This window comes from Mytilus edulis, chromosome 8 (assembly GCF_963676685.1).
Source record: "Mytilus edulis chromosome 8, xbMytEdul2.2, whole genome shotgun sequence".
NCBI lineage: Eukaryota > Metazoa > Mollusca > Bivalvia > Mytilida > Mytilidae > Mytilus > Mytilus edulis.
In genome coordinates this window covers 19,608,864-19,623,015 of record NC_092351.1, presented here as the reverse complement: position 1 = coordinate 19,623,015, position 14,152 = coordinate 19,608,864, and the positions used below count along the sequence as shown (strand labels likewise).

Sequence of the window (14,152 nt, the reverse complement as noted above, 5' to 3'; positions counted from 1 at the left end):
CTACGATATAGGCAAAAACAAAACATCGATACATGTTAAGTAACACAAAGTGTTTACAGAAGATAAAAGTTTTAAATATTATAAGATTGTACATGGAGAGGACAAACCATACTTTTACCTGTTGAGAAACACATACTTCGTGTTTCAAAAAAATATAATTGTAAGACTGAACAAACAAGTAAAACCGACATAAAATCCGTTCAAACAAAAAAATCTAAGGGTTGACACAGTTGTCATGGAAACAATTTCCTACTCCACTAGTGACACACGTCGTGTCGCTCATTCAAGATTTTATTCAAAATCGGAATTATCCGTGGTCATCTCTAATATTATTGTATAACATCGTTGTTGCTAAGGGTTTTGATCTTATCGGGCAATGCATTTTAAAGATTCAGAGTTTGTAAAGGTTTATTGAAGACGCTGGGCGCCATGTTGTTGCAAGAGAAGTTTGGGATATAGTCTAGTATAGTATAGTATAGCATAGTGTAGTATTTCTATCTGTCAGTAGGAACTTTACAACAACATTATTGTGATTTACATGGCAGAGAAAAACAAACATGTATATCGCTGTTTCTCTGTTTTTAATCTCTGTATATACGTTTTATATATAATGCCTGAATAAAGTATTGCTTCGTAAAAAAAAACCCGAAAGATATTTTTTTTAAAAGTACAGTTAAACTATATGTGGAGACATGTGTTTTATATATGATAAACATTCATCACGGCAAGTCCTTCTAAAAAAATATAACACAGAAGACATATTAAACTCTTCAAACTTGTTATCGTATAATAAAATCCATGCCGTAGTACCCTTTCAACAAGGAGGTAGATCACTGATTTGAAATCATACCGCATCATTTTGTGTGTGATGATTAAACTGAATGTCACTCGTTAGTTGCAATATATTTCTCTGATTTTCCTAATAAAAATCCGTATTCTCACTTTTCTTGAGTCCTACCAAACGAATTTCAATTTTAATGGTACATGTTATTGAAATCATTATCCAGACGTTTATTTAACTGTTTGTAAAGTTTTACAAAATATCTTATCCTTAAATGTTACTGTTATTTGCTACAAAGTTTTATTGGTAAGCGTATGAAATATCTATATTTGCGCAAATACTTCCATATCTAGTATTCAAGTAAGCAGTTGAACATCGGAAGAGAGAATGATTACTGGGATAAAACTTCCTTTAATTTATTCCAAAACACTGTATCACCAAATTCATCGTTTGGATATTCGATGTAAGAGCTAGATTGAACTAACTCTAATACCATCATTGGTAAATCTCTTGGTGACATTTGCTCAAGAAATACTAGAAATAATATGTTTTCCTTATTTCTGGAATAAATGCTTTCCACTTTTGCCATGTTGTATTCAAACATACACCAATACGAATCCAGATAATTATGTGACATCATAATGACAACTTTTCGGCTGTTGTGAATTGCCGATGTGATGTTTGCTGCGATGTCATTTCCAGGTAGAAAATCTCTTTTGTGGATACACAGCTTCAACTCAGCTTCGCGTTCGAGACAAGGCAAAAGTTTGTCATGAACGAAAAATCTATCGTTGTTGTCGTATGAAACAAAAGCATCGTACTCATATTGGCTATCATTGTTATAGTTTCCTTTATTTTGCACTTGATATTTATTTTTCACCATGTAATACATATATCGCAACCGCCACCTATTGCGGTAACATATGCCCCAAATAAGAATAAACAAGAAAACGACCAATGATGCTACTGTGCCAACAATCAAAGAAGAATACGACAAACATTCCTTCGAAAGCTTTTCAAAAACTCTATTCGGTTTCAGTAATGATTCAGAGTTCCCATGAGACGTCAGACATGATGTTTTATGTTTATTGTGAATCCTGATTTTTGTTGTTGACATCCACTTAATAAAGTCTATTGTATCACAACTACATTTTAACGGATTCCCACTTATATCAATGGAAAAATTGTTGTTGACTTTGTACACTTTTTCTAATTGAAAACGAGAATGTTCATCTAAATTTGAAATTCTATTATTAGAAAGATCTAAATTTGACAACTGTTTCATGTGATTAATTTGAAAAGTAATATTATCTATCATATTTCCTGCTAATTTTATGTATTTCAAATTTGCCTGAGATTTGAAAAATGCATACGATAAACTTGGAATCCTATTATCTGCCAAATTGATCGTTTGAAGGGCTGGCACATGTTGCATTATTTCCCCCTCAGTGTCATCCGGGAGTACAAATCCAAGTAGATTATTTTGTAGGAGTAATGTTATTACATTTGGAACGCTTTGAAAAAATACCTTTGACACATTCGAGCAAATGTTATTAGATAAATCTAAATATTGAACATGATCAAAAGTAAGAAGTGGACCAATCCACGAATAGAAAATATTATAACTTAGATCTATATATTCTACTATATTTTCTGCAACTGAAAACTTTGGAATTTCATAGCGGAGAAAGCATTCTTTGTAAAGAGCTTTTTTTAATTTTCGAGGAATTGGCAATACTCTCCAAGACGTGTTATATCGGAATAGTTCATCAGGTGTATGAATTGGTTTACAAACTTGATTACAACAGGATTCGTCAGGACGCTCGCACATTTCTTCGTGTTCATTGTTCCTTCGCGAACTGAACAAAAACGAAGCATTGACAAATTCAATGTGCAAAGTTATCAACTCGAAAAGATATTGGCCATACGAAAATTCATTGTCGGACATAAAGATTTTTCGAATGGAAAATGGAAGCTGTTGTATGGCTCCATCTTCGAAGAGCTGGATTCTATTACTATCACCATGCATTTCTTGCAAGTTGGTATATCTTAAATGGTAAAAGTGCCGCTTCAAAACTTTCGTATTCATTTGAAATGTCTTATGAATTTTATTAAATTTCAGAATCTTTATCGATGTAAATGGAAGGTCAACTGTCACATTTTCCAAACCATCAAACCTTAGACACGTGTTAAAAGATATGTCTAGGCTTGACAGATTACGCATAAAGCTGAATGAACCATTGTACATGTTATTCACTTTACAAGCAGAAATATCTAATGCATGTATGGTTGGCACAGCTCTTAACGTATCCGCTTTCACGGTGTGTATGTAACAGTGCCCAGATAATCCAGGAACGTCCAGAGTCTCTAAATGTGGCATTTCATGAATGATATCTTGAGACGAATTGTAATCAATCTTCAATGTAAGTAAAGAGTGAGGAAATGTAACGTTGTAATTGCTCCAGCTTATATTATTCCTCTTAACATCTAAATATGATAGTGTTCGTAGATATAAAAACACATCTTTTGTAGTTTTTGCTATATTATTATTGTTCATCTGAAGCTTCAAAACACTACTCAGACCATAAAACATTTCCTTTTTGAGAAAGTGTAATTTGTTTTGTGAAAGATTAATTTCACTTAAAGCATTGTTATCCTCAAAATGATATTCCGGTATATCAGATATATTGTTGTAACTTAGATCAACACTGCTCACATTTCTTGGCAGGTAAGGTATTTTCGTTAGATTTGCATGTGAACAATCAACGTCGACATGTCTTTTGTTTGAAGTTTTACATCGACATATTTGATTAAAGAAACATGCTGGTTTCGTCTGTACACTTACTGGCATCATAAGAACAAAAGACGTGAGAAAGAAAATAAGTAGTGTATTTGCCATACTTCTGAAATGAAAAGTGCTTAAATTATCACAAGACGACAAAACCAATATGTAATTAATATATACTTGAACATTTAGAGCATTTGAAATAGGTTTTCGGTTAGAGGATTTCACAATTACAGCTTATATATGTATTCTTTTGTTTTGGCTTTTTCACAAAGTACATAGAGCTTTACTAAATTATTTCATTCATTTATAGATTTAGTGATTGTTGTGCCTTTAGCATTATTACTTTTTTGTGCGATTGTCATGCAAGTGACATGTTAAACTAGCTACATGTATAATCCACAATTTTCTACTTGAAAAATGCTTGTACCAAGTCAGAAATATGACAGTTGATATTCATTCGTTTGATGTGTTTGAGCTTTTGATTTTTTTCATTTGCTTAGGAACTAACCGTTTAGAATTTTCCTCCGAGTTGGTTATTTTTGTTTGTTTTACTATTTGTTAATAAAGACAGTAGATTGCTAAATTTCGAAAATTAAAAGTGTCAATTCGTAATGATCAAAGCCTAAGTATGGTAATCGTATACAAACTTGATAATTTGATATAATCGAAAGGACGGAAATTTAGTAAAGATACAATATCAAAAACCGCTCATTTGTGGGAGAGCTTTCTGGATAAAACTTAAAAGTCCTGATCACAATATTTTATTCGTGAGGTTTCACATTGGCATTAAGTGCTAGAGCTACATTTTGTTTTCAATACTAGTTATCGTTAACATCTATTTTCAAAACAAATCAAACAAGTAAACAAATCAGCTGTGTGATTACCATATTGCTAAAATAAGAAGTACATGTAATTGAGGAATTACTAGGACATTTCTGCGGGATTTATATTTCACACAAGTAGATCAGTATGTACCAATCATTTCCACTTAAACCAAACCAATTACAACTATTTTTTTTCAATTACAAACACGTTTTGCAGGATCTCCTGATTGCACCTGTGCTACTTCCCCTATCATATTAAATCCGGCTGGCCACGTTAATACTGGTGACATCAACATTGTCAATAATACTTCCCTACGAAATGTGTTATCCAAAGGTCCCAAATGTCGTGATCCTAAATCAATTAATTGAAAACACATTTTCATAAAACTGATGAATTTAGTCGAGGAATATGTCAGACAAGGGGTTATACGCAAGAAAGAAGACGTATATACCCTTTCCGAATAAATTAAGGCAGTGAGGTCGTTGATACAAATTAGAATGAAGAAACTACATCGGTCTATCAATACCTATGCTCCGTCAATCTTTAAAGACCTAAATATTGCAAAACACGTGTCCTACCTTTATGACTATTATGTTGTCGTCCCAAAATATAAAGACCCTAACAATATCGTGTATGTGTGTAAATTGCATTACATTAACTGCCTGAATAATGAATAAGAAAGATATCGATAATTTTATTTGGAAACTCACCATATACCCCAACGACAATTACTAAAGAGGAAATCCTAGATAATCATAGGTCTGTTCTATGTTATTTTGGAATTTCCACCAAAGATGAAGAACTGGATCTTCCATCACTGATACCTATACTATATCTGTGTCCTTACAAACAACGGTAAATTGCTGGGTTTTCCTAGTGCTCCAGGAAACCTCTTTCTTAATTGTTTACATCAATTTTTTTAGCAATTAAAGCCGGGCTTTAAAGTTATTGTGAACTGTCTATTTCAGAAGTGGCGTGATTCAGATGTGGATACAGAAACTTCAAAGATCTTTTATCTTGCAATAGTATACAAACATTGGATATTTCTACACGTTACACAAGTATCCCACTCCAATTTAGAAAAAAAACATTGAAAGATCTCGAGTTGGTACTGCATTGTATCATAATACAGAAAGGCCAACGTAGATATAAGTTTCTTAAAATGTATGCGAATGATACCAGAGTGATAGTCACACGCAGGCGTCGACAATAAACTGACAATGCCAAGGCTAAAAAGGCAAACAAACTAATAAAAGAAGCACAATACACAACATAGAAAACTAAAGACTAAGCAACTTGAAACCCACCAACAACTGGGGGTAATCTCGGTTGCTCCGAAGGGAGTAGGGAGGTATACATTCTACTTTAAAAAAAATAACCCTAAGTCTAATGAATTCTGAAACAGACATTATTAAGATGCTTGATTTCTTGATTGACAACATATGTGTTACGTTTGGAGGACGTGTTTTTAATAGACTATCAGCATTCCCATGGGAAACTTCTGTGTCCCTTATCTTGTCGACGTGTTCCTTTATTCTTATGAGTCTGACGTCATACAGGAACTTCTTAGGGAGAAAAAAAGAAGATGGCAATATCTTTTCACTTTACTTTCCATTATAAATTAAAAGAGGATGCTCTCTCACTAAATAATTCAAAATTCGTGGGCTATGTTGAACGTATCTATCCCATCGAACTAGAAATAAAGGATACAACAGATATAACTTAGTTTGTCTCATATCTTATCGGTTGAAAACAAAACTTTTGGACAAAAAAAGATGATTTCAACTTCCAAATTGTGAATTTCCATTTTTTTGTAGAAACATTCCGACAACGCATACGCATACATACGCAGTATATAACTTCCAATTGAAACGACATTCCCGGGCTTGTATGTCCTGTCATGATTTCCTTGATAGAGTGTTGCTACTCAGAATGAAGCTATTAAACCACGAGTTCCTAGTGGTTCAGTTGAAATCATCCCTTCGTAAATTTAACATCACGACTTGGTTGACCGTTGTTGAATATCATTTGCATGAATGATATAGGATATGCTCCTTATGTCGTTCCCCTTTCACGAATATGGCTTATCGAATTAGACTATTAACCGGGTTTGTAATGACACGAGCAACAAGACAGGATATGATTACCCTTCCGGAGCACCTGAGATCCTCCCAGTTTTTGGTTGGGTTCGTGGTTTTTTTTTGTCTTTAGTTTTCTATGTTGTGTCTTGTGTACTCATGTTTGTCTTTTTCTTTTTTAGCCATTACGTTGTCAGTTTATTATAGTTCTATGAGTTTGAATGTGCCTCTGGTATCTTTCGCCCCTCTGTCAAACGGTCTTTTAAATATTTACTTACTTTTACAGGAACATTGCTTTCATTGTACTTTAATGACTGTATCACTATTAGACCTTTTCAACACTTGTCTTCTACTTCAGTTGACAACGACTACAATAGGTAAAATGTTAGTGGTCGTCTCAGAAATATTAAAAAATATGGTTGTATATAATATAATTGCCATTGATCAGTAATTGAATTGAAAGGGAAAAAATATGATTGCCTATTTTCATTTACAACAACGGTAGTTTTCTTGTTATAATTACAAACCCTGTAATGATTTAAATTCTTTAGTTTTATTTTTGGATTGAGTATGAATAAACTCATCATAGATACCAGGATTAAAATTTCGTATATACGCCAGACGCGCGTCTCGTCCACAAAGACCCATCAGTGACGCTCGAATCAAAAATGTTAAAAAGGCCAAACAAAGTACAAAGTTGAAGAGCATTGAGGACCAAAGCTCCCAAACGTTTTGCCAAATACAGCCAAGGCATATATATAAGAGTCTGGATGGGAAATCTTTAATATTCTATTTTTTATTTCTGAAAGATGAGATTAAAGCTATGATAAGCTAGCAAAAAGAACAAAATGTGTAAAAAATTATGTAAACATAACTTTCGACATAGAATATATAGCTTTTTAAAACACAAGTTAACAACAAGAGCCACTCTATAAAGAGTTATGAGAGACTATAAACCATTTTTCTTATATTATTATACAAATACAAGTCAACTATAATGAGTATAAAATACATTTTCGCTTCACTAAAATTTCATATCAGATTTAGGCAGTATTAAATAACATATTTTCAATAGTAAAAAGGTTTTTTTTCATTATCAGACATATGTATAAAAAGTCTCATCAACAATACTAGCATGGTTAAAAATAAAATTACGAATATCTGAATATACAGGAGAGTTTCACAAAGCATGTTTTTCATCTTTTTAGATGGACAATACCACGAATGAAACACATTAAACATTTTGAGGTACAGCGATATATAATCAATAGTCGGAAAATATGTACCAAGTCAAGAAATCGGAACGGCTCCGAAAAAACAAAGAGATACATAATATCGTAACCTAAAATTTCTACTTTTGACCAATATATATTTTTGGGTTGTAAAATGGGCATGACATATGCAGCGGGTTGCAGTAGAACGAACTTGGATCAACAGAAGTGCTCCAACAGGCTAGGTTTAGCAGTTCAAGCTTCTTACAACACATAAGACGTGTTTTCTGTAGTGATTATGCCCGGGAATGGAGAAAATGTTTCTAAAACAAATAGACGGAATTGATTCATTGGACACGAAGATAACTTATAAAATCAATTATATTCAATATGTTGAGAATCAACGTCTACAATGTTCATACATGTGTTTCGGACACGTTTTGGACATGCAGATTTTCCAGTTACAATGTCTTATATGTTATTATGTTACTATGGGAATGATAAAATGTTGTGTCATATCAAATAACATTCCAAAAACGAATTGCCAGCTATTGGCAAGCGAATTCGACTTCCATTGTGCGTTGAAAAATCGCACAACTAGATGTCAATAATCATATTACCGAAGATGCCATAGTTTCGAATGTGAATATATTGACGTGAAATATTTATGCTTTTAAACTTTTTTAAAATGCGATAAGTATCATGCGAAAGAAAGAGGAAACTACAGAAAATCCAGAATGGCTTATTGCTAAATATTCGGTTTTTTTTCATAATATCGTTAAAATCGAAGATGTAGAAACATGGTTATGATACATGCATGTAATACATAAATGATTTTTATCTTTGATATGACCCCTCTATTTCTCCTGTAAACTGTAGGTGTTAATAGTCAGTGTCGAGGTTGTTGGAAAGGTCTATTTCGGGAACTTGGGGATATCCCTTCCGTTTTATGGTATGTCGCGCGATATTCAAAGAAACAATAGCGAAGTTTTATTTAGTTATTCTGGTTCCAAGTTAGCCTTAAACAGATTAAAATGACAAATTCTGAGGATTTTCAACTGTTTAATAATGAATACGAAGGATAGTATAATTAACAGCCAGTTGTAAATTAACCTTGTTTGGGCTTCATGAATATTCCCTTATTGTTTATTATGTTTTTGATACCATTTTTAAAGAAACATATTTTGTACTGATATGCACATTTTTGCATGGCCACTAACAATAATAGCCGCAAGTCAATGTCGGTTATCAGCCCTCGAGGCCAATATCAATATCAGCCACGCAATCCATATCAAGCCCCCAAGTTGAACTTGTCAATCAAAAACTATTTGTAAACAAAGTTTCATTCGAAGCAGCTAGACGACCAGGAGAGGTTTCTCACAGATCAAATGACGATCCATGTTAAACATATTAGAATAATATATACTTATCAAATTAAGGTATCACACGTACAGTTACGCAGTACCCGAAAATACAAGAGATGTATCGAGGGAAAAAAAGCATTTTTCGTTGATTGTGTTTATCTGCTAGTTTTGGAGATTTTGCGTTTTTAATTTTTGTTTTAATATAAATGAATTATTCTCGAAAATCATAACGAAGCAAAATGATGCGCGTATTGTCAGTTTCGTTGATATTATCGTCTTTTGTTTAGCAAGTTGATTCCAAGAATATCTATTCATGAATTACGTATGTTACTGACGAGGCATTGAATTAAATACTATCATAAGTGAACTGTGTACGACAACACAAAATATTATCACTCTTCAGAATTATAGAACGCTTAGCAAACCACGAATTTAGCTAAAACATGGCCTAATATGAACTAAAGGATAAGGAAATATAAGGAGTAGTGGTGGGCAATAATTCAGTTGCATTTCATTTCTTCAAAATTGATACGATAAATGATTTTGTCGAAAAAGTATTTGTTTTACAGTAATCCTTTTCAAGTGCTTAAAAATTATTTAACTTTGTTTCAAATTTGTAGTTTCATATGATTTTAAATACTTACTACAAATGACAGACTAAAATGGCATCCAATAAAGTAATGATCGATTAAGTTTAAAACATTCCTATCAATCTAGAAATGGGTTATCTAAGGACGAAAACATTTATATACTGAACCGAACAAAAAGTGACACATTAAATCAAGGTATCTTAAATATTACAAGTTTTGAAATTTACAACAAATACGTTATAATTGATTATAAAGTCAAACAAATGAATGGTACTCTTTGGTGTAAGGACAATGTTCGTAAATATTAAGTGCACACACTATTACATACAACGAATGTTGAAAACATATCATTAAATGATAGAACCTTCAAAGGCAACCAGGACATATACGCACAAATGAACTACATGTATCTGTATTAATAGTTATCAAAGGGACCAGGCTTATAATTTGTTACGCCAGACGCGCGTTTTGTCTTCATGATACTTATCAGTGACGCTCAGATAAAAAAAAAGTTAGAAAGCCAAACAAGTATAAATTTTAAGAGCCTCGATGACCCAAATTCCACAAAAGTTGTGCCAAATACGGCTAAGATAATCTATGCCTGGGAAAAGAAAATCCTTTGTATTTCAAATAATTTACACTTTTGCAAACAGTAAATTTATAAAAATGACCATACAATTGATATTAATGTCAGCATGGAAGTGCTGATTACTTGGTTTGTGATACCCTCAAGGACGAAACGTCCACAAGCAGTGGCATCAACCCAGTGGTGTTAATAGTTATCAAAGGTACCAGATTTTGTGAATATCATTGGAATAACATTCAGCACTTTCAAAAAAGTGTCATTAGTTTATTTGCAGATTTTGGTCTCAGTCAGTCTCCATTTTTCCTACTTTGTAATTCATGTATATATCGTTTTTGGGATTATAAATGAACTAAGGCAAAGAAATAGAATGACAGAAAATGGTTAATTGTGACTCTAGTGATATGCACACGGGCGTTAACATGCTAAAAAGTATAAACCATGTGAGACCAAAAATTATGGTAAAATATGGCAACTAAAATATATTTAAATAACTACATATACTAAACAAGTAGCTGATTCCTTTTCTCCAGATTCTTGTCCTTCCATTCTCAATTACATTACATTCTTACTGCGCCCCTTACAATGCTTTAATCTAAGATAGTAACGGCCATCCATTACTGATGGCCCCAAATTTGATGGTGCAAAATCTACTGCAATCGGACTAGGAGATAAATTGTCAAGAAAGGACCCTACGCCCGACGACGTCATCTCCTATTGTTGTCATTGTCTATAGCAAGTCTATGACGCTCGTTTGTGGCATTTTTTTGCCGAACAATTTTGTTGTTAATAGGTGAGGTTGCTAATTTAAATTGATTTTGTATATGGCTCTAATGGACTATCATTTATTATGTCTTATTGGTACCCATTTGCTCCAACTGCGCGGATTGATCTTTTCGGTGTTACAGTATAGTCTGATTCATGTAAAACAAATTAATAAGGACACTGGTGTTAAACGCGTCTCCAGTCAATTGGGATCGGTGTATTGCATTGTGGTGTTCAATAACCTGTTCCCGTTAGCAGGAAACTAGTCTTGGCACTCCTGTCGCATCCGAATCAAGGGCCATCAGTAATGTTTTTCGATTTTATTTATTCCTGTTTCAGCACCCATTTGCAGTATTTTAATTCCTATTTATGTAAAGCTTGCACCAATTTGCACCAAAGACTGAGATGATAAGGAGTTGCTAACGATGTTTATTTATACAAAAATGTATATTTGGCTATCAATACTGAAATCTATGAATTTTATTGAAAAAAAGAAAGGCGACGCTGGCCTGGGACACAGATATATTGAGTCCAATATCATTAATGAGTTTTAATATATCAAATTTAAAATCGAGTAGATTTGTACCCATATTTGACATTTTATCTACGATCATTCAATGGTGCGATTCTTCTGCGTTTAAGTATATTTAAAGTGCAACAATTGATCGTTATGCAAACTATACAAAATCAATATTGAAAAGATAACTAAACCATTTTATAGGGACAGACAAAATTTTATATAAATAGATCAAACGAAAGTTTATCATCTCAATGCACATGAATAGTTCTGTTAATGTTCGCATCTAGATATAATCAAAAGGTGAGTTAGACGGGGGAGGGCACTGTTGTTGTTGATAACTTGTCGTTTACATTATCAATGCTTTAGCTTTATCAATTTATTCCTTTCCGCCTTTCATATCAATAGGAAAAAAGAATAGAAAACAACAAAATATTTTTCGATAGCTACAATAAGTCTAAAATAAAGGCAACAGTAGTATACCGCTGTTCGACATTCATAAATCGATTCAGAGAAAAAAAAACAAATACGGGTTACAAGCTAAATCTAAATAAAACACATCAAATATAAAAGAACTCCGACACAACAGAAACACAACATTAAAATATAACACACACAGAAACGAACTATAATATAGCAATGGCCCTTTTTCTATCTTAAGTACAGGACATTTAAAAAAAAACATGATGGGTTGAATCTAGTTTTGTGGCTAGCTTAACCTCGCACTTTTATGGCAATGTTAAATATAACACTAAACAAAACAATTAAATGACATGAATACAGTACAAGTAAATACAAGAGCATTCAGGACAGAGAATTACACAAATAAACAATACCAGATAAAGTACATTTCGACAACGAAACAACAGAAACACTGAAGTGAACAATAAATAAACGACGATGCAACACAAACAGAAACAAGCTATACGATAACAATTGAAATTTTCCTGACTTGGTACAGGACTTTTTTGTAGAAAAAAAATGGTGGGTTGAACCTGGTTTTGTGGCTAGCCAAACTTTCTGCTTTTATGGCAATGTTAAATATAACTTTAAAATGACAGAGCTATAATACAAATAAATGGGTGAACGTATACGTCAGAGAAACACACAAATAATAGCTAACAAAATGTACCAGGTTTAAAATTAAATACGTTTCGTCCACACAACACTTACCATTGACGCTCAAATAAAAAAGTTCGAAAGTACAAAGTTGAAAGAGCATTGAGGACCAAAAGTTCCAATTATGTTGTGCCTAATACAGCTAGGGTTTTCTGCCTGGGATAAGAACATCCTTATTATTTAGAATAATTCATACTTTACATACAGTTAATTTATAAAAATGACTTTATAATAGATATACATGATAACACCGAAGTGGTGACTAACTACAGAATAAAAACGGATACATAAAACAACATAAACCAGCACATGAAAATTCACAGCCGTGTTAGCCAAAGAGATCAACGCACAAAGTGACGTCACATTTGAATTTCTAAAAATGTCCAAAAATAGGATAGAATTTATTACAAGGTTTGTAATACTGATAAAACAATTATTAATAAGAATGAAAATTACTATACTAATTAATATAAAAGTGTGGTAGTAATTAGATAAATAATATTGTATTATCTAGCTATGTCGGTGTTTCTTCTTAATTAAACTGTAAATTAAATATATCGTTTTAATTTAGTTGACCCAAACTTAAATCTAATATATGAACTCAGTGATTATTTATCTTTTCCTTAACACACGAATACAGCAGAAACAAATAAGATTTACGATTACAAACGAGTTGGTAAAGTCCTTTACGATACTTAAAGTGTGGCAGAGTAGTACATTGTATATTAATCAACTGTGGGCATTCCTGGTGCATATGGGTCAATATTTGTAATAGAATTCTAATAGACGGTAAACATAACGTTATTTACTATAGCTCAATCTATATCGTAAATTTGGATATGCATGATGTCTCGTTTCGAAGCTGAAACATTTTCACATATGTGGTTAAATTTATGGTGTATGGAGTGATATTACTTTTGCCGTAAACTTAGCATACCCCTGACTTATTTTGTGATGCGGCTCTTTGTAGTAACAAATCGATTATTTCACACAATTAGTTCTTTAAAGATTTAAAACTTAGAATACATTTAATAGCTCAATAGTTTTTACACATATATTTCCATGGTCATTTACTTTCAAAATCAATAAATATTTAAGCTCAGTCACTTGTTGAATATAGAACAATATCCAATATCACTACATAAATTTGTTTTGTTTACACAGAACTTTTCAATTAGAGGCGCATTATGAATATTGACCTATGTGGGTTCTGAGCAGCGTTTCGGACAAAAAGAATATTTACGATGTTGTTTAAGTTTTGTTTCTGGATTAAGCCTCATCAGTTACGTATAGGTCTCTAGAATTTTCTTGTTTTTTTAAACATGGAAGCAATAGTTTGGTGTAGGTGTTTAAAATGACAGATGTAGTTTTCATATTTGATGTAAACGAGTTGTTTTTACCAAAATTATTTGTCAGACAAAAGTGCTGATTTTTTTAAGCTTCTAAACCCTTATAAAAAAATTCTACATGAGAATACTACGTTCATTATGATATTTTGAAGTTTTTGTACTGGTTTGATTAGCATAAGGTT

The 14,152-nt window shown here is 32.5% G+C and overlaps 1 protein-coding gene across 1 annotated transcript; it reads right to left on the bottom strand.

Annotated features, from left to right (window-relative positions):
- Positions 1–747: 747 nt before the first annotated feature.
- On the bottom strand, positions 748–3,680 carry LOC139485016 (toll-like receptor 4). Its single transcript, XM_071269119.1, has one exon. It carries the CDS (start codon positions 3,678–3,680, stop codon positions 1,173–1,175), a length of 2,508 nt encoding a protein of 835 aa, XP_071125220.1. The 3' UTR covers positions 748–1,172.
- Between the last annotated feature and the right edge of the window lie 10,472 nt (positions 3,681–14,152).